The sequence below is a fragment of the Myotis nattereri genome (genome assembly GCF_964212035.1).
Source record: "Myotis nattereri genome assembly, chromosome: 14".
NCBI lineage: Eukaryota > Metazoa > Chordata > Mammalia > Chiroptera > Vespertilionidae > Myotis > Myotis nattereri.
Window position 1 is genome coordinate 37,422,813 of NC_138089.1, and position 21,353 is coordinate 37,444,165.

A 21,353-nucleotide genomic window follows, 5' to 3' on the forward strand; every position below is an offset into this window, starting at 1 on the left:
CCCTGCTCTGTGTGTGACAGGGGGGAACTTTCCAACCCCCTGATTGACCCTGCTCTGTGTGTGACAGGGTAAGGAGCCCCAACCCCCTTGATGGGCCCTGCTCTGTGCGTGACAGGGGGTGGCGCTGCAACCTCCCCATCAACCCTGCCTTAAGTGTGACAGGGGGCTGTGCCCCAACCCCCCAATTGGCCCTACCCTGAGCGTGACTGAGGGTGGCATCGCAACCTCCCAATCCGCCCTGCTCTGTGCATGACAGGGGGCAGCGCCCCAACTCCCCAGTCGGCCCTGCTCTGAGCCCGACCAGGGGCTGCACCTAGGGATTGGGCCTGCCCTCTGCCACCTGGGAGCAGGCCTAAGCCAGCAGGGCGTTATCTCCCAAGGGGTCCCAGACTGCGAGAGGGCACAGGCCGGGCTGAGGGACCCCCCCACCCCCCGAGTGCACAAATTTTTGTGCACCGGGCCTCTAGTTCTTTTATAGTCTCTGTGCTCTTCCAAGAAGTCAAGCACAGAATCTTTTGTTTAAAGTACTCACTGAAAAATAATAACAGAAAAACAAAGAAGCAAATACAAAAGATCCTAAAAGGTTCCATAACCTTTTAGGAACATGACCTAATTTTATTCTCAGGTATATATTTTTACACCCCTAAAATATATATAATGTTTTCAAAAATATGGAGGTTCCTCAAAAGACAACAACACATACCCCCCCCCCCCCAAAACAACAACAGCAACAACAACAAAACAACCAAAGCAGAAATAGAACTACCGTAGGATCCAGCAATTCCACTTCTGGGTATTTGTCAAAGAAAATGAAAACACTACCTCAAAAATATACCCCCATGTTCACTGCAGCATTCTTTCCAATAGCCAAGACATGGAAGCAACCTACTAGTAAGTATCCACTGATAATTGGTTAATTTTTTAAAATTGTGGAATATATACACAATGGATTTATTCACACAATAATATTCAGCCATTAAAACAGAATGAAATCTTGCCATTTAGAATGACCTTGAAGCATTTATGTTAAGTAAAATAAGTCAGAGAAAGACAAACCTGTATGATTTCACTTATATGTGGAATCTTGAAAAAACAAAACACAACAACTCAGATACAGAGAACAGATTGGTGGTTGCCAGAGGCAGAGGCTAGAGGGTGAGTGAGATGAGTGAAGGTGGTCAGAAGGTACAAATTTCCAGTTATGAAATAAATGAGTCATGGGATAGGATGTACAGAATGGTGACTAACTTAATAATACTGTATTGTATGTTTGAAAGTTGCTAAGAGAGTAAATCTTAAAAGTTTTCATTACAAGAAAAAATGTGTAACTACATGTGGTGATGGATGTTAACTAGATTTATTGTGGTGATCATTTTGCAACAAATACACATATCCAATCATTATGTTGAACACCTGGAACTAATACAATATATCTCAATAAACATGTGTCATTTTTTAAAACTGAACACGAAAACTAGTTTAATAAGTCACATTTATTTTTCATTGTATTTTCTGGGCAGAAGTTCATAGAACCAGCTGTTATATTCCATCAAGAAAATATTTACAAAGTAGAAAAACTGGAAGAACAGAGAGAGGACCTATACCAGGACTCACTTTGCTAAGTATATAGTTATAAAACTTGGAAGAGGAATGGAGTTTGGGATTTAAAACAACATCACTGGCCACTTTAGTTAGCCTAGTGCAGTGATTTTCAACTGGTGTCCCACAAGAATTTTTAAAACATGTAATACCTGGCTATTTAGTCAGGGGCTCTGACTTTTTCCCCCATAGATTATCAAATTTAAAAAATGACAACAGCCCTGGCCAGGCGGCTCAGTTGGTTGGAGCATCATCCTGTACACCAAAATGTTACAGGTTTGATTCCCTGTCAGGGCACATACCTAGATTGCAGGTTCAATCCCCAGTCAGGCACATACGGGAGGCAACTGACTGATGTTTCTCTCTCGCTCTTCCTTCCTCTCTCTCTAAAAATCAATCAAAACATATCCACGGGTAAGGATGTTGAAAAAATGACAACAACCAACACAACAATAGCCGTCCAGTGCGAATGATCAAAATTATACCTATTTTTTTTGTCAGATCGGCAAAAAACATATATTTTGGTGTGCTGCAGAATTTTAGTAATTAGTTTATGTGTGCCGTGAGATGAAACTCTGACAATGCTTCCCCTCGCTGGCTTTGTTCTCTTTGCCCAGCTCTTTCTCCCGATTGGTCATTTCCCCTGCAGCCAGCACCTTCCTGCCTGAGCTTCGGGGCCTTCCCAAGTCCTTTTCCAGCTTAGTTCTCCCAGACAGCCTAGGTCAGTTTCCCAAGGTTCTGAGCCCCCACAGAGCCGCCCCACCACTCCCCACAATCAGCCATTCCCATCGCAATCTAGGCTACCAGCGCAGTGCGCATCTCCTTGTCTAGAAAGGCTCTTACTGTCTGTCTTCTGGAGCCTGGTGTTCCAGGGGGGCCTGGCCAGCCTCTTCTACCCTGTCAAATGAACAAACAGACGTGTGACAGCAATTACACAGCACTGACACATTTCTTCTTCAACCTCAGCTTGTTTGCTCCAGGGAGGCAGGTGAGGTACCCACCACCCGGAGAGTTATTCATCCTCTGGAAGGCAGCATTACTCCCACTGGTCATAAATCCCATCTCTTTGTGGGTAACGAGGAACTACAGGACAAAATGCTAAGGGCATGGCTTCACCTGCTCATCACCACTGCATAACTTGTGATCAGGGAGTAGTTAGAATATTTAAATCAAAGTATCCCCACAGAGTGGACCATGAAAGCATGCCATGTGTTCAGTATAGGTACTACTGGTTTGGATTTCTACTTCTGGACTTCTTGTTCTGTTTAGCTAACCTGGATAGATTACACCCTAAGATGAATAAAATCTCACAATACTCACAAGTCTTCCCAAGATAGAAAAGGCCTACTTATGAGTCTACAGTGAAACATTTGTCACTTAGCAAAAAATGGCAGGTAACATTTCCTGAAGGTGTCTGACATGGCAGGGTTAGTCACTGAATTCCCACCATAACTGTCAAAAGTAGGCTTTTTCTCTTCTTTTTACATATGAAAAAATTGAGGTTTACAGAAGGTGGCCTAAGGCCACAAAGATGGTAAAAGACAAAGTCCCCAAAACAAAGTCTTTCCACCATATCAGACCTCTCCCCCAGGTGGAGTCGCCAAGGAAACTTCCTTAGCAAGAAGATCCAGAGACACATATTATTCAGATAATTTTTTTTTAAAACTCTAAGAAACACACAACAAGTTAAGATGATCAAATTGTTATTTGGGAAATTTCATGAGATTAATCCCAGGAAACCTGCCTTGAGAATGTGAGCTGTATAGCTCTATCAGATCTTGCACTGTTTAAAAATCATATACTATGAAGAATATGATGTCTTGTTAAGAGGTGTGTCATCTGGATCCTGAAAAGGCCAACAACTCACTTGCTAGTTCTATTAGCTAGCCCTACATGTTAAGTTAGAGTGTAGATGCCTACATTCATAAATGATGACCTCAAGGGTATGGCTTAGTGAAGCAAGTCACCCCAAATTCAGAAGAAGAGAATGTTTCTTGAGTCCCAGAGTAGCAGATAAGGAGTAAAAGACCCTTTTTTTCCTAAAAATAATTTTTTTTTGCATGAAGTATATCCACTCTGGGGCCTTCCAGCTGCCGCATCATTATAAGTTCCCTCTCAAATGCCCACATACTTACTTCTCTTCCACGTTCTCCTTTCATACCCTTAGGTCCTTCTATGCTGTTGTCAAATCCAGGAAGACCCTAAAAATAGAAAAGAAATAGAAAATTTAATAGGCTTTGAACATTTATCTTTAAAAAATGTGACTTGTGTATAACATATTTAGTCTCCACCACAAAGTGGACAGAAGTCTAACCCAATTGAAAGCAGAAATAGGCTAAGATTGTACAGGACTTACAAGAATTTCCTTTTCTTCCTGGGCTTTGTATTATCAGATGGGAGTGGAAACTCAACTCAAGGTGTGTGCCTGTGTGAGCGTGGGGAGGGGAGGGGGGGAGGGGATCTAGAGCTTGCCAAGGGGAGCAAGAGTGAGATAACTTGTGTTTGTGACAACTCTTATCCTGGGGCTGGAGGTATCCCTTCTTGCTACTGCTATCCTTTCTCTTAACTTTCCTTTTTTTTTTTCTTTTTTTTTTTTTCTGGGAGTCTACGCAAGTTTATTCTTGAGGGTTGGGAGGCTTTCCTCTCCCCTACCCTTAGGAAAAGGCAAATTTCATAATGGGCTCCACCCACCACAAGAACATATACTGCATATGTACACTGAGCAGAGCTGAGGACTGCATCTGCCACCCACTCCCTCTTTCTCCTCTTGGACGCCTGGCTGCTTTCTTCCCCGTATGCTTAGCCCTACTTTTTTGGTTTTCAGAAAATCCTGGAGTTTTTCCCAACAGCCAAACAAATGTTCCAGCAGAAACTCATTGAAAACAGGCACACACTGTAGGACAGTATCTACCGTGGGCCAAACTGAAAGCTTCCTATCTTGGGTAGTTAGGACCACAAACAGAGCAGTGCCACAGTGATGCCCGGACAATCAATGGAGCCAGTCAATTCAGTCAATGCTCCAATAAACTGAGAGGGGACAATTACCCGGTCCTGCTGAGTGTCAGCTGCCGGGCTTTTGGCTGACAGCAGCCCAGATTACCTTCACCAATCAATGAGTAATTAGTGATCACCAACAGGGACATGTCATTGTTCCAGATACTCAGTCAGCTTTTAAACAAGTAGTTCCTACACTCACAGAGTTTATAGGCTAACAGAGTGAAAAAGACGGGCTTAGAACTTATAACTGATATTGTTAAAACGTAAATGAAAAATTATTTCTCTTCCCCACATATCAAAGCCAAAGACTGTTTTCTTATTTTCTGTTTTATTCTTAAGTATTTCTGTTAAGTTTTCCAAGCAGGGTATACCTAAGTTACAATATTAGAGAACTACATTTTGGTGAGAAAGGTATGTAATGAAAAGGAAGGTAATGGAAAGTCCAGAATTTATTACACTGGGTGTATAAAGCTTTGCATTGTGGTCCAACTCTGAACTATTTGATTGAAGAGATGACATTTTAAAAAAATCATATTCCAGCACATTGTACTGACTAGAACATCCTAATTCACACGTGGATCAATTGTTTGGTTAGTCTGAATGGGATCTTGTCAAGTCTTTCAAATTCTATGAAAGTGGACAAAAGAGCATCAGATATCACAAATTTATTATTAAACTTGGGCTTATAATAATAGTATGGTTTAAAATGATGAACTCTGTAGCTCAGACAAATGAGCTAGCTCAGTTCTCCCCTTCGAGTTACATGAGATTATATATAATTTAATTTAATTTAATTAATTTATTTTTTTTTCCAATTTCAAAATTGGAAATTCCAAACAGCCAATGAGATTGGGTTTTTGTATGATTGGACTTTCTCTCTGAATAAGCATAGATTTTTCAGGAATGTGAATCATTTGCATGTATCCCTATAAATAATTTGATTGCGTGTGTTCTATTTATTCTATCAATCTTCTTTTAAAATTTCTTCTTTCTTAAATTTTTTCCTGAAATAGCAACCCACCAAAACCACAGAGTTGTCTTCGATTTGAGATGTTTATTCCTAAGTGGCTGGGAAGAATTATTGTGCATTGGAGAAGCATCTGAAGTTAGTATAATGACAAACAGCACAATATGGAGAAGCTCTAGTGGGTTGAATTTGCAGTCATCTTGAAGTCACAAAATATTTCTTTTTAAATAGAAATCCTTTTACATTATTCAGATTCTCTAAAGGTGTTACATTATCATTCATAAAATTAGGGGGAATTCTGATCAAAGGGAATGGAAATTTTATAGCAAGGCCCCAAGTAGATTTTTGGCCATCATATACTGAAATGTCTTTGTATGTAAACTGCTATTTCTTATTATCTGTATTTGTAGACAGTTTTTGTTTTTAATTAGATAGCTTGAAGTTGTTTGAAAACTCTTAGGTCACCAGACTATTGTCAGGAGATGTCACTTAGCAAGCATCGCTGTGTTCAAGTGTAAATTCCTCAACTTTATAAACAAAGTTATCTTCAGAGCATACCTAACATTTACATTTGCCAATATATATGCATCAAATTATTTCTCTGATCAACTCATGTGTACTGGAGGAAGAGTTATTAAAGACAAGGGCCTGTGAGATTCCCAGTTGCCCCACATCCTTATCAACACTTGGTATTGTCAGTCTATAAATTTTAGCCAGCATTCTGCTCTGGCACACTGCTGGTGGGAGTACAAATTAGTACAAACCTTTTTGAAAAGTGTTTGGCTATAAAACTATAGCTGAACATAGGCATTTAAACTATCATCCAGATAGTCTACTCTTAAAGTATAGACCCAATAGAAATGTGTAACGGTGCACCCAAAGACACATACAAGGATGTTCACAGAAGTGCTATTCATCATAGCAAAACCCAGGAACAACCCAAATGTCTATGAACAGCAGAACAGATAAATAAATCATAGAGTCACAAGCGGAATACTATACAGCAATGAGATAGAACGAACTATTGTTATCTGCAACAACATAAATGAATCTCACAAGCAAAAGAAGCCAGAAACAGAAGAGTTTATCATAAATAATTCACTTACTTAGAGCTCAAGAACAAGTAAAACTAATTTATGATCCTAAAATAGTGATTAGCTTAGGGAGGACTGGTAGGGATTGGAGTAGAGATAAGGGTTTTTTTTTTCAGATGCTTTATTGTTGTCTAATGTTCTCTCTCTTTACCTGGGTGGTGAGTACACAGGTGTATTTACATTCATAAAGCTATACACTGACAATCTGTGTACTTTTCTGATGTATTTTACAGTTCATTAAGTTCTGGGGATGTAATATACAGCATAGTGATTAGAGACAATGATGCTGTATATTATATACTTCAAGGTTGCTGAAAGCCTAGATATTAAATGTTCTCACCACAAAAAAGAAATAATTATGTGCCATGATAGAGGAGTTAGCTACACTCTGGTGATAATCATACTGCAATACATAAGTGTATCAAATCAACACTTTGTACACTGTTAACTGGGTTATGTCCCTGTGAGAGCAAGCACCTTGTGTCTTAAGATTGGCCTCACATAATCTCAGCTGCTTGGTGTCAAAGCAATGAAGCTAATGTGCTTCATCTCACAACTCTTGGAGAATGGAAAAAAGATATGGCTTTGTTTCTTCTCTTCTGTCCATATTCTGAGGTACCCAGGGGAAGGTGATGAAGTAGACTGTAATCCCTTCACAGCTCTGAAGCACAAGGACAATTCTGAATGTGTATTCTCAAAAAATACATGTGCAAACGAAGGGCAAGGGCTTCTCGCTGCGCATTCTCATCCCGTATACGACATGGATCTAACAAGACAAACCTGCTTTTAAACTTCCACAATTGTGCCTGTGGTGATGTGAACTCGGGATTGCTACTGCAGTACCTTCAAGGGGGGATGCCACTCTCTTATCAGCATGGATGGGAACCGAGCCCTGATGTTAGTTCACAGCCCGCACAGGCGCAGCACTTACAGGGTCTCCTCGCAGGCCCCTGGCTCCACGGTCACCAGCAAGCCCTTTCTTTCCTGGGCTTCCCTAAAGGTAATAAAAATCCGGAGAAGGACAAAACAAGACTTTTTAATAACATTAATATACACAAAGAGCGTATCTTCTCCCTGATTTGAATTTTTACATATTTTTTTTCCAAAGTTATTTTTAAACTAGAAAGAGGAACAACCAAAAAAAACAGTTTAGGGCATCATATGAATAATTTAAGAGTGACCTCAATTATCTGCCCCAATGGTAAACTCTGTTCCAGACACCTTTATCATCTTGTTTAGTTTTTACAACTACTTTATCAACCAGGTATTGTTCATTATCTTTCTCTTAATGAGGCAGCTGGGATTCATAGAGACTATCCATTTCCCCAAGGTGGTTGCATTAGCTAGAAAGTGGGTTTCTGACTCAACCGTTCACACTCTAAAGACAGATAAAGTCAATGATGGAAGTATGGCTGCTGTTGGTATTTGTTCTAGATGGGAATGAGCAGCATACACCTTCAACGTGCTGCCTGCAACCATACTCTTGACAACACTCTGCTACCATTCATGGTGTGGTACTGCTTTTCATTAATGGCCCCAATTCTTCACTCCTCTCGGAATCTTTTCTCTTTGCCATGTTACTCTGTAGTACCTTTCAAGTGTGTGTGTGTATGGGGCAGGGAGGCGGGGGCAAAATTCCCTACCCCTGAACTTGGCTGTGACGTGATTTGGCCAACAGAAAGAAATAGAAACGTCACAGTGAGATTTCCAAGCCTAGCCCTCAAGAAGTCTTGAGAGACCTTGTGTGTTTCTACTTCCTCTCGTGCTTCTGCCATGACCAGGAAAAGGTCATGGTCAACATGGCCAGGCAGCGGTCTGGTCCCAGGAATAGGATAAGCGACAAGTGGAACAAAGTCCCCAGCCAACCTACATGCGCTAAGGTTAGCTATGCTCAGCCTAGATCAGTTGAATGTCTCAGACACATAAGAAATAAAAATTTATTGTTGCATGTGATTGAGGTTTTGTTATTGTTTATCACAAAGCAATTTTGTGGCACTAGATGACATACACCTAAGGTAACTCTTCTACTCTGTTAATCACATCTTTAATTCCCCATATAGTTTTCATGTTGTCTGTTTACTGAATCCCTACCTGGGATCCTTCATCACCCTTTTCTCCTTTTCTTCCAGGAAGACCATTGTCACCCTAAGAAACAGAAGAAGAAATTCAAATTCTCATTTTCTTAATGAGAAAATAGCTCAGAAAGGTCCTTAGGGCACAAAGAGAAAGCTCTACCTGTACACCATTTAATCCATCAATTCCGTCTTCCCCAACTTCACCCTAAAAGACAGGTGTGATCAGAATAGAGTGAGTTACACTTATATGCAAAGAGGTCAGACACCAAACAAAAAGGTGAATTTTGTGTCCCATAGACAGCCTCTTTGTTAGGCTGGCCTTGTGTAATATCAACGATTACTTAGTAATAAAAACGATCAACAAATAACATACATTGACTACAATAAAATACAGGAATAAACAAAGTAAAATCATTGACAATAAAAAAGGAAGGTCAACAGAAACTTCATGCATACAATCTACTGGACAATAATCTCAAAAATAAAAATATTTGTAGGTAGCAGATGATAAGATAAATGGATTATGTTTGGTACTATACCTCCTGTCCATATAGTCCCCTGTGCCCCTGAAAATAGAAAGGACAGTAGTGGTTAGTGTAAGAAAAAAGAATTAATGTTGGGAAGACTTCACAATGTCTATTGTGACCCTTACCTTAGGACCTTTGGCGCCATAGCATCCCTTAGTACCTTGCTCTCCCACTGGTCCAGTCGCTCCTCTGTCTCCCTGAGAAAGAGCACAGACCCAGGTGAGCTTTTTATATTGTAATCTGGAATCTGTCTTGAAAATTTGACAAGTTTTTGTGTTGGAAAAAAAAATGTATGATGGCTCGTAGTTTACAATCCAGAATTCATGTTTATACAAACTAAGAATGGAAGTAAATCAGACCTATTCTGTTGACAACTTTGTTTTGCTTTAGATCTCATGTGGATGCTGTCATGGGTAGAACAGTATCTAAATAAAACAACCAGCAGTTACGATGTAGTCTCAAGATTTCAGGAGGCATTCCAGGAACAGATAACAAAAATTCGGTGAGGCATCAGAGAAGGATGCCTCAGATATAAACCAAGCAAGAGGCATGATTTCTAGACCAAAATCCATTGTCCTTCTCTCTTTTACTTAAATAAATACTGCTCCTGCAGTCCTTGTCATGGTGACCCCACCAGTCTGTACATCTTGTGAGCTGGAAAAAAAGGTGTCATCTTCAGCTTCTCTCTCCCTAGTAGTAAGTTACGTTCATTCTACTTCCATTCATAGTGTCCCCCATTCATACTAAGATTAAGACCACTTTGCCTTGCACCTACTACTGCATAATTCCCACCTGTAATCCCTGCCTTATCATCATCCATAATATCGCCTGGGTGTGCTTCCTAAATCCATAGCCCCATCATTTTTACTTCTATGCATAACATCATTCAATGACTGCCCACCACCTGGAAGGCACCTTCAAATCTTTCATAGGGTATTCAAGACTCCCAGTAATTGAAGTCTTACTTGACATATAACCTCCTCTCACTGTGAACTGGGATCCATCCAGGTTGACCATATGCCATTCTGCAAACATACAATTAGGACTCGTGCCCTTGAAATCACCGTTCTCTCCGTAACAGAATGTTCTCCTCCACAAACCTTGCCTGGATAAGTTTCTATTTGTCCTTCAGATGTCTGCCCAAGCATTAGCCTTCTTCTTCCAAGCCCCAACTACCTCCAAGGCTGTTAGTTGAGATTGTTAGGTATTTGTTCTGCTACACTCTGTCACACTGCATCTCACTGTACCTCGAGTACGGTCCTTGTGTGTAACAGCTGAAAACACAGTTGTCTCATCTGCCTTCCTACTAGTCTAGACGTTACCTGAGATAGGAACCATATTTGATTTTTATTAATTTTTATTTCTAGGGCCTAACGCTGTGCCTGTAATGAATAAATACATTTGTGAGCGAAAACTTTGGTAAATAATGTGGCAAATGGTAAGACGCTTAATATATAACTGTTACATGAACGGATGCATGGATGGATAAATGGGAGGGAGGGGAGAAGACAGGGAATGAGGGATGGGAGGAGGGAGACAAGCAGGGAAGAAGTGGGGGAGGAAGGGGAGAGAAAGAAAAGGAAGGGATGGATGGATGCAAGAAAGAGTGAGATCCTTGATAAACATTGTGGTGCGCTGGTTCACCTGTGCAAAATGGATCAGGAAGGGGGAAATAACAGTGATGTGACTCCTCTGGTGAGGAAGACAAGGTCTGCATTGAGTTCACTGTGCAATGTTGGTGGGTGGTGAAAGAGGAGACACTAATGGTAAGTTCTGCATTGAGTTCACTGTGCAATGTTGGTGGGTGGCGAAAGAGGAGACACTAATGATCACCAGCAGCAAAGCCCTATGGGGACTGGGAAGGACCTCCTATTTGCACACAAATCCTGAGGCTTTGACTTTCCCCATGTCCTCTGAATTGACACAAACGATTCCATGTTGTAGATATGTCCTTAGGAATAGATGAGGCTGGAAAAAACCCTTGACTTACAGCAATGCCCTCCTCTCCCAGGTAGCCTTCACTGCCTTTGAAACCTGGGAGTCCCTGGAAATAAGGAAAAGAAGAGCACGTCAACACCCCATAAAGCAAAACCCAGAGGGAATCAAGCAAAATTCTTCAACCTCACAGTTTTACTTTATTTAGAAAAGACTTTGGGAAAAAAAATTAGTCCTCTGCTACAACTTAGGCTGCATTTATACACTTAAAAATCAATGAAATTCTGAGACAAGTATCCAGATAATTCAAGGGTGTGTGTATGTGAGTGAATCATAATTTTGTCCATACGTCTCTCTGAGGTTATACATCGTGCTAGAGTTCTGTCCAGACAAATGTTCAAATGAACACAGCACTATGTGCTCCTGACAAACTAGAATTATTCTCTTCTCATTAAAAAATCTTTTTTTTTTTTTTTTTAGGATTTATGCTACATATAAAAAAATAGACCTCCCACATTTCTTTCTATTCTTTCTGAGCCCTGTTTTTAAGAAAATTCTACCACTTTTTTTTTTTTTACATGAAATAGAAGCGATCAGGAAGTAATTAGTCCAAACACTTTCTTCAGAGACACAACCATGAGAATTTGGGAGTTACAGTGCTATTTATAAATTATTCAAAAGTCAAACACACATGTAAACAAGCAGTATTGAAATCATTATTAAATACATCCTAATATGCTTGTACATATTTGAACATTTCCTAACCCTCAGACCACAGTTTTACATAGGGCACATAACATTTTTTTGGTTAGGAAATATCTAAGCCTGTTGTTGATTACTGTTTTCATAATTGGCCTGTTTTTGTCTATACATCTGTGACATTTGGGTCTGGCTACAGCTGAATAAAACATCTGAACATCTTTTGCTGTGACAGGGTGATCTGATCTAGCTTGATTTTAGCAGACGACACAAAATATTCCTGCTTTTAGTGGCTCTGCAGTCATTAAAAATGAAAATTGAAATGACAATGGTATTCAGGAGCTTTTCATTATTCAACATGAAAGACGACAATTGATTTTCCTACATCACTGTCATCAGTGCTAGAACACTGGATAATCAACGATCTTGGCAGTTGTTTCTCCTGAGACTTGTACAGAAAGTTTTTAGAAACACTCCAATTTAGAATGCCAAGAAAAAGCCATGGCCATCTAGTTTGACATATAAAAAGAGAACAGGTTGCCTCCGAGGCTCTGCCCAGAAGTTAAAATCACCCCTTACTTCTACCTGAACTCATGTTTGAAAGACATACTTACTTTCAAATAAAGTGAGCCATACATTTTAAAATTACCTTTTTCCCGGGTGGTCCAGGATCCCCCGCTGTTCCATCTCCTCCAATGCACTTGCAGAATAAACAACAGCAAGTCCTTTCAGCAACATTGACCTTGGGGGGAATGCAGGAAATACATTTGGTGACATCACTTCCCCAACACACACAGAAGCTCACTGGTGTGACTCAGACATCTGTCAGTTTCAGAAGCCTCTTCACCATTAAAGTGACCGTGCTCTTGAGAGAATGCATGAGACATTCTTTACCATCCATCTTTTGTTCTGCGAGCTGCATTCTCTGGCATATGAGGAATTCGAATTCAACTCAAAGATCTTCTGTGTTCTCAAAATGGTATCAGTTTAGGCATGGCCAACTCACTGTATACTAATTTATGTGATTTCCTATTCCCACCCCATCCTAGCATTGACCATGGTGTTGCTGATTGCCCTATGTAATTCTGCCCCCAATGTTTTGTTCAATAAAATGAATGCACACCGTTTTCTTCATTTCCTGGCTTGTGCATTCTTTGTATCTAGAAGTTGAAGATCAGCGGTTCTCAACCTGTGGATCGCGATGCCTTTGGGGGTCGAACGACCCTTTCACAGGGGTCGCCTAAGTCCATCAGAAAACACATATATAATTACATATTGTTTTGTGATTAATCACTATGCTTTAATTATGTTCAATTTGTAACAATGAAATTGGGGGTCACCACAACATGAGGAACTGTATTAAAGGGTCGCGGCATTAGGAAGGTTGAGAACCACTGGTTTAGATGGTGCCCAAAGTCACACTGCTTGGAACGGAGTCCACTGGTAAACACTTTCAGAACAGTGTGTGTGACAGGATCTCAAAAACACAACTGCATGTTCAACATTCCAGAAGCACTTGCTAGAGAGGGTGGGGGCATGAGGGGAGTATTCCTCTGTCTACTCTGGCCCAAAATTCATATTCTAATTATATTCTATGTTTAAATATCTGAGTAAATCTCATCCTGGGTCTAATTTAATCATACCCTGAATAATAGACATATTCCATTGCAGTTTTACAATTAACACACAAGATTTATTTTTAGGAAAATTCTCTGTTTACAGTAAATGCCATGATTTGCCTTTAGTGGGACAGAATCAGCCTTTGTATTGAGAAGTTTCCCATCAAAATTCTAGTTGTTGAAAAATGCAATCTTTTGTGATAACTATTTAGCAATTTCCTCTGTCTCTTATTATATAAAGTTCATTTTCTGACATTAGAAAATTCTGTTTTCCCCCCCTGAAACTATCAAACCCAATAACACTTGAAACACATGAAATCAAATAATAGTAACAACAAAATAGATTCTCTGATTTCATATTACACTAGAAGCCCGTTGCACGAAGATTTGCACAATAGGCCTTCCTTCCCCTGGCTGCTGGCACTGGTTTTCCTCTGGCACCCGGGACCCAGGCCTTTGGTCCGGCCACAGCGGAGAAGCCAAGCCTCTTCAGTCTTCAGTCTTCGCTCAGCACCTGCATATGCAAATTAACTGCTATCTTTGTTGGGTTAATTTGCATAGTCACTCTGATTGGCTAGTGGTCATAGTGGAGTGACACCAATTTGCATGTTTCTCTTTATTAGTGTAGATAATATCAACTTTCTTTGGATCACCCAAACCCTACAACATCAAATCTTTTACTATTAACATTAAAATCAATCTGTGTCTAAAATTAAGTTTTTCTTGTAATGTGTTGCATTTATGTGATATTTAAAAACTGACAGGCTTATTTTGAGGAATAACTTCCTCCTGCTATGAATTACCACTACAGATTTCAAAGAGTAGTAGAGAAAAAAATACATTGTTAAAAATAGATTGTCTTCCCATGTAGAAAGAAATTCCAATAAAACTTCCATATTCTTTAAGCAATTATTTTTTGCACAACTACTACACTGAACAAATTGTGTTTACACATCTATTTATATACCAATTCTGTAGGTGCAAAATAGCAGGACCTCTCACTTTACTGAAGGGTGTCCTAATTGGCTGATTATAGGTTTTATAAATTATAAGCAAATTACAAATTATTAGCCATTTATTAAGGTGAAAGTAGTGCCACACAACTTGGTAACACTTAATCACTCTAGTTTGAAATCCCGTATGTTTCTGAAAGAAATATGATTGAGATGCATCTCACGTAGACATTAGGTTCTAAAAATAGATCATAAGGCAAAAATCCCGGTCAGTGAAGGCAGCCTTCACACATCTTTTCATTGCTCATAAAGTACAACATAGGAGGTTATCCAACTAGTTTTTCCTCAGCGATGGAGCAGATGGCTTTCTCTACTTAAACCCTAAATGTAAGTGGTTCTCACCGACAGGCCATGTTGCAGGGAAAATACACGTCTTAGGCACTAGAATCATACTCAGTGTGGTGAGCTGTGCCACTGAGGATCCACAAGGAATGTGCAAACTGGCTGGCTGAGGGAGCAGCTGGTTGACTCTCAGATCTCACACTCTTTGGCACTTACATTCCTTTACTTCATGTGAGCAGGACTGTAAGTGCTATTTAGTTGCTTCTTTTTCCTTCTTTTTTGGCCAACCATGTAAATCAAACATGCTTTGACATCTCTCTACTGTATTACTTTTTTTCAAAACATCCTCTTATTTCAACTGTCCACTAAGTCAGAAAATTCTTTCTGTACTCCCCAATGAACAAAACTAGTTCAAATTCATAAGCATACATTTTAGACCTGTACACAAAATAGAAAATGTAAACTCACCTGCCTTTTCTGAATAACTTACCAGCTGCTTTGACAGTTGGCTCCCCAGATCCCTCATTCCAATAGTGAACTGGGTCTTGTACTCAAATCCTTTCCCAAATTCAATGTAGAGAAGATCAGCCAGGTCACTTGAATCGGTGGCTCCAGTCAGAGCAACCGTGATAAGGGCGTTCAAGCCTGGCCAACACAAGGTACAGGTCTCCAGGTGAGGGGGGGGGGGGGTGGGTAATTTTAATCTTTCTGCACATGTGTGTCTAAACTGTTATTCTAGGAAAACAGTTGCAAGAGGAACACTCATTTTATTGTCTACTTCCCCCAGCAATAAAAGCCTGACAAGTAACAAGACTCATCGGAGAACAAAAAGAATTACATTTTCCAGAACTAATGAAATTGGAGACAGGGGAAATTATAACAGTGAGATAGTGAGTTCAAAAGGATCCACAGAGCCTGGCCAGTGTTGCTCAGTGGTTGAGTGTCGACCTATGAACCAGAAATTATATGTGTTTAAATATGGGAAGGTCAATATATCATAGGTTTCAGCATCACCAGAAATCATTTAGATGTGTTTAAATATGGGAAGCCAGAGCTAGAGACATCCTTATCCATTGGACACTTTACAAAGAACATATGGCCATCCTTCCTTTATCTCTCCCCCAAAGATTCTGAATTTCTGAGGATATAAAAAAAAAATCTAGCTTCTGAAGTTGAAATCGATTTACTAAATTTTCTTTGGGAGTTGGAAAAATGAAGATTGGTCATAGAAATCTGGGTGTTCCAAGACAAACTTCCCGGAGAAAATTTTGATGTTATCTGTAAGAGATACATCTTCCCTCACAAAAGAAAAGCTAAAATCAAACCAAAAAAAAAGACAAACAAATAAACACCTACCCATCCAAACTAAGAACTCTAGGGTCCTTTTCATTAAAATTTCCACTATAACTCATGAAAGAAATGCCAAGACTTGATAGAACATAGAGAAAGTAGCTTTAGTAAATAAAGGGCAAAATAAAAATCTTTATCCTCCAGCTACAAATTTAGTGAACTTTGCAATTTGTTTAAGATTAAAGAGAGAGAACCAAAATAGCAAAGACAAATATGCTCAGCCTCTAATAACTGAGCTTGGAGGCGGATGTCTTAGGTCAGAGAATCTGGAAACAGAGCCTGAGATAGCGATTTGGCTGCACACTATTTACTGAGGAAGAACTCTCAGAAGAAAGGGGTGAGGGGGAAGCAGGGCAGGGAAGATAAAGGAGCTGAGCAAGACAGTGTTTCAGCTGGAGTCTAGTGTCAGCCTGATCCCATGAGGAACTTGGAACATAAATCACACCACATGGTGCTATTTTGAGGCAAAGATCCAACTCTATGTACTCAACCTGCTGCCCAGGAATGGGGTAGGAAGTAACCTTCCAAGTGAGGTGGCTCCCATTGACCAAGGACAATTCCTCAGAGAAAGGGGACCTGTGAGTTGTTAGCAGCCAATACTCAACAGCTAGAGAATGGGGGAAGGGAACCTGGCTGGAAAAGGGAATCTGGGTGGGGCACCAGCAGCATCCACTTACAGGAAGGTTTTCCTATTCTTAGCCAAACCAGAACATTTGGATGCATTCCACGGATCCATATTTTGGGTAAGAACTGACAAGAAGCCAGATTGGGCACTAGTTCTTGAAGCCAAAAGCTGGTACCAGAGCTTTAAACACTCATAGACACCATGGTTGGTCTATCTCTGGTCTGAAGAAAGGAACTGATTAGAAAGCCCCAAAACATGAGTAAACTTGTCCAATACTGCTTGCAACTCTGAACATGTTTTAAGAGTGTTGAAGAACATAAACCCACCCTCCCATTCCTTGGTCTAAAAGAAATACATGGTTCACGTCTGCTGATACTAAAGAAGTAGCAATGTTAGATCATGTGAGGCAAAGTTACACACTTTCCTGGAAAGTTTGAGAGGAAGAAATAGAGTAATATGAGAGAAAAACTAAGACTTTGTATTCAGTGTTTTTTCATATCCATAGGGCATGAGTTAAAAAAAAAAGTCAATGCCAGAATGTTCTGAGAACTCATGGGCGCTGCCAAGTGCATAAGGAGTAGAAAGGTTGTCAAATTCAGGGCTGTGTGCCTGGAAACTTAAGAGCCAGCATTGAGTTCTGAGAGTATAAAATCAATAATGATCCCTCCCCTAGTCCTCCCCCATGTTCAATACCTTCTTTTCTAAGAGCATCAGATTTTTGTTCAAGTTTTTCAATGTCATCATCCAATCCATCTGAAAATAAGAGAACCACCTAGGAAAGTATTCAAGAAAGAAACATGAGTAAAAGGGAGGTCACCGGAACCACAGACCAATAAATAAAATAAAACCAAGTTACCTTGCCTCGAGCAGCCGATTTATTCTGAAACGCATCCCACAGGGAACTCAAGAAGTTTGCGTTGAGAAAGGATGGTCCTTTAACTGTTACATCCTTCAAGCTATTCAGTATGTTTTCACTATAGATCTCAAACTTGGGAGAATATTTTTCCGTGGCATTGGTTACTTGAAAAGCCACACTAACCTGAGTCTCTGTGCCCACCTCACAGCTAACCCCATTAAGGGAGCTGACGGCACGTAGGATGTCTGGAAGGTAGGTTTCCATCCAAGGTTGGCCACCGAGCAAAGTCTGCCCCTTCTGCTGAGTGGAGATGTCAAATCCAACCACAACATCCACAAAACAATCTAGGATTTAAGGGAAAAAACGTACCTTATTAGATCAAATAATCCCCTATTTGACTTGGATGCCATATCTGAACCAAGGCACGTGGAATTCTTATTTCTATTCCGTTACAAAGTTGGAAAACGAGAAAGAACATGAGGGAATAATGGAAGAGGCCCAGAATCACTCTTTCATAACCTGCAAAAGTATGTAGTATTATTATTTTCAACTGGTGTAAAATCTAGACGATTCTATAACAAAATTCTGAACGATCTTATTGTGGTTATTGAAAAAGCTATGCAGAGTCATTTAAATATCTAAAGTATATTTGTTAAGAGTCTAAAACGCAAATTCATATCACACTACTTATCAACATTCAACTAATGCTAAATTATAAGGGAAATATAAAACCATTTGCACAGAGCAATAATTTATAAAAAGAAATCACAAAGAACTTGTCTAAATGAATGATTTTGATGATTTAATGTCCCAAAAGGAATGTTTCCTCTTCTGTCTTCTAAAATCTATTCAGAAAAGAAAAAATAAAATGGCAAACAAATGCTCCAAGAGATCCTTTGAAATCTTGCTTGATGTAAGTCCTACAAGTGAAAAACTGAGCGCCAAATTCCCCACATTTAACCATGTCAAAGATGGTGCTGCCTTCAGAGCTCAGCCATTCAGGAAGGCAAAGCCAATGCCATCTGGGGGTTCAAGAAATACTTAGATATTGCACTAATGAGTGTTTTCGCATGCCTTAGGAGGTCACAGGTTCAATTCCCAGGTCAGGGCACATGCCCAGGTTTCCTCTCAATCCCCAGAGTTTTCAAGGGGATTGAGTGGGGGTGGGGGAGTAAGGAGACAGCCAAGCGATGATTCTCTCTCATCTCATCAATTAAGTTTCTATCTCTCTCTCCCTCTCCCTAAATCAATAAAAACACATTTTAAAAAATGTTTTTCTCTTATTCATATAAACTCCTGGGGCATTTAAGCACAGGAGAAATTAGAAAGAGCTTGTTATTTTCAGCTGAGCCTCACAAAGGGAAGATAATTAGAGAAGAATAAAGTCATGTAACATACACTCTTCTTTCAAGAACTTTAGCTTGGCAAAAAAACTTCAACCTTTCTAATAAATTCAACATACACAGCTTGCTTGGCAAGTTAAAGGGGAGGAGTGTATATTTTCAATTTGCTTTGTTTGGATAAGCAGTTTTTCAGCTATTTGTTGTGTGAACAAATGTCTGCCTTCACCACCTCCAGACACACTGGTCAGTTAAACATCTGCAAATCTTTTGAACTAAAATGTCAGTTTCAATTCTTAAAATAAGGGCCAGTGCCAGGGGATTGTCAAGGGCAGGGGGAAAAAAAGGAGACATATGTAATACTCTTTGTAATACTTTAAACAATAAAAAAAAAATTTAAGGGCCAGTAACTTGATTCATTTTTAATGAGAAGAGTCAGGTGAGGGAAAATATAAAGCCTTATTTGATAATCAATTTTAAATCACTATGACATTTGAAGTAAATCAATATGTTATCAAGAAAACCTAAAAGGCGGGTTTCTAATTTTACTGCACTTACTTTATTGGAAAAATCTCTTCCCCAATAGTCAGAAAGTGAAATGAAAAGAAAGAAACTAGTCAGAAGGAAGCATTAAGAATTTGTCCTTTCCCAAATTCCTCTTGAATCTGTATCCTTTCATTTCTATCTCGAGATTGAAAATTTCCCTCTTGGATGAACATTGTTAGAAAACCACTCGGTAATCAAAATATATTACTGCCTTCAAGGAAAGCAGTCTCTGGTGAGAGAAAAAGAAAAAAACAAAACAAAACAAAATATAGAAATGCCAAAATGTCATTACTGAGAACTATCCCCTATAAAAATTTAGTATTTTATTTTTTTGGTCTAGATTACTGAAAGTACAAAGTCTAGTAAATAAGTTCCTTGTGTTTCTTTAATTCAAATTGACAAATAATTCCATGATAATATGATCCAAGGAATAGAATTTGGGGAGCAAGTACAGAGCTAGCAGCTATGAGTTGAAATACCATTAGAGGAATGAGGCCATACTAACCAAGTGGACTCCCACGTAATGGCCTTGAAAACTCTACAGAGACATCTGCTCTCAAATTAGGAGCCTTCAAAGTTAATAAGAGGTAGGGATGGTTTGGGAATTGAGCTAGGGAGACGGTTAAAATTGGATTTCCAAAGAGAAAGATAGGGTTAAATTAGGATAGCAGGAGTGAGGAGAACAGAAGAGGGGCAATGAGTGCAGGGAAATTAAGAAGGTAATTCACAGGACTGGCTACAGAGGGTGATAAGATGGAGAAGTAAACTCATGTCCTAAGCATGTGACTAGTTAGTCCTCACAAACGGCATGTGGAGGCGTGGAAGGGGGAGGTCTTTGAGTGGGAACCACAAAGTTTAGTGTTAGTCATGTACCAGTCACGACTCTGTAACTGCTAAATAACCTGGAAAATCTCTTAACCCCTCTGGGCATTCATTTTCTTGCCTACAAAAATAAAATTATGTATTTCAAAATAAAAATATAAAGGAACAGAAAAGAATGGATTGGAGTGACAGTTACAGTCTTACGGTTCCCTGCCAGACCCAAAAGCTGATTTTAATTATCTGACTTATAAAGAAAGTCCTTAATCGGAGTTGATGATGGCAGATTCTTATTAAGAATTAGCAGAATCTGCCATCAGCAGGAAGTAGGATATATTAATAATATTAGAAGACAGATTCTTGAGAAAATAAAGAAGAAAGTCAGACTGTTGGCAGTTATTAGCAAGTATAAAAAATCTGTGTGTGGCCTTTGAAAGAAGGGGTACCTGAGATTTCAAAAAAAAAAAGGAAGAATGATCAAGAAAACAGTTACTGTAAAAGACTTAGTTTATATACCTCCCAGATTTGCTTGGACCTCCTGTCCCCTCTCCCCCACACAAGTACTTGGACATTTATCCAATGGAGAGCCTTGGCTGCCACCATGGTCTGGTTTCCCAAGGTTGTGTGTGGGGGTGGGGAGGACTTTGACATGGCCTCCATCATGCTCATTACAGTAGAGCCACAATAATGCTGATGCCCATGTCCAACCCAACTGTACTCATGGGAGTTCTGGCTCCTTCCACCATGCGTAGCCACAGATATAAAGCACTGTGGGTTCTGTATCTGGTTTCCCCAAAGGGCTGGATAACACAACACATAGGATGGGAGAACTGACTCTTCATGGGGTAACCTCTGACCAATGAGAGGCCATAGATGGGAAGGAATTGGCAGAATAATCCCCTCCTTTATTCCCAGGAGGTCTATATGGTGGCTCTGTATGGTTTCCTCGATGTTCTGCATGACCGACATGCTGGCTATGCTTTCTCAAAAAGCTGCAGCTAGCTTGGTAA

At 39.8% G+C, this 21,353-nt stretch overlaps 1 protein-coding gene across 2 annotated transcripts in view; it reads right to left on the reverse strand.

Moving 5' to 3' along the window:
- Nucleotides 1-21,353, reverse strand: part of COL6A6 (collagen type VI alpha 6 chain) — a gene marked incomplete at its 5' end in the record, with an annotated part of 98,503 nt that overhangs the window by 56,720 nt on the left and 20,430 nt on the right. For both annotated transcript variants that reach the window (XM_081105477.1, XM_081105478.1), the window contains 12 exons: nt 2,443-2,496; nt 3,735-3,800; nt 7,589-7,651; nt 8,749-8,802; nt 8,893-8,937; nt 9,272-9,298; nt 9,385-9,456; nt 11,250-11,303; nt 12,543-12,635; nt 15,298-15,452; nt 17,476-17,554; nt 17,639-17,982. In XM_081105477.1, coding sequence (XP_080961603.1) covers nt 2,443-2,496; nt 3,735-3,800; nt 7,589-7,651; nt 8,749-8,802; nt 8,893-8,937; nt 9,272-9,298; nt 9,385-9,456; nt 11,250-11,303; nt 12,543-12,635; nt 15,298-15,452; nt 17,476-17,554; nt 17,639-17,982 — 1,106 coding nt within the window. The remainder of the gene's footprint in view (nt 1-2,442; nt 2,497-3,734; nt 3,801-7,588; nt 7,652-8,748; nt 8,803-8,892; nt 8,938-9,271; nt 9,299-9,384; nt 9,457-11,249; nt 11,304-12,542; nt 12,636-15,297; nt 15,453-17,475; nt 17,555-17,638; nt 17,983-21,353) is intronic.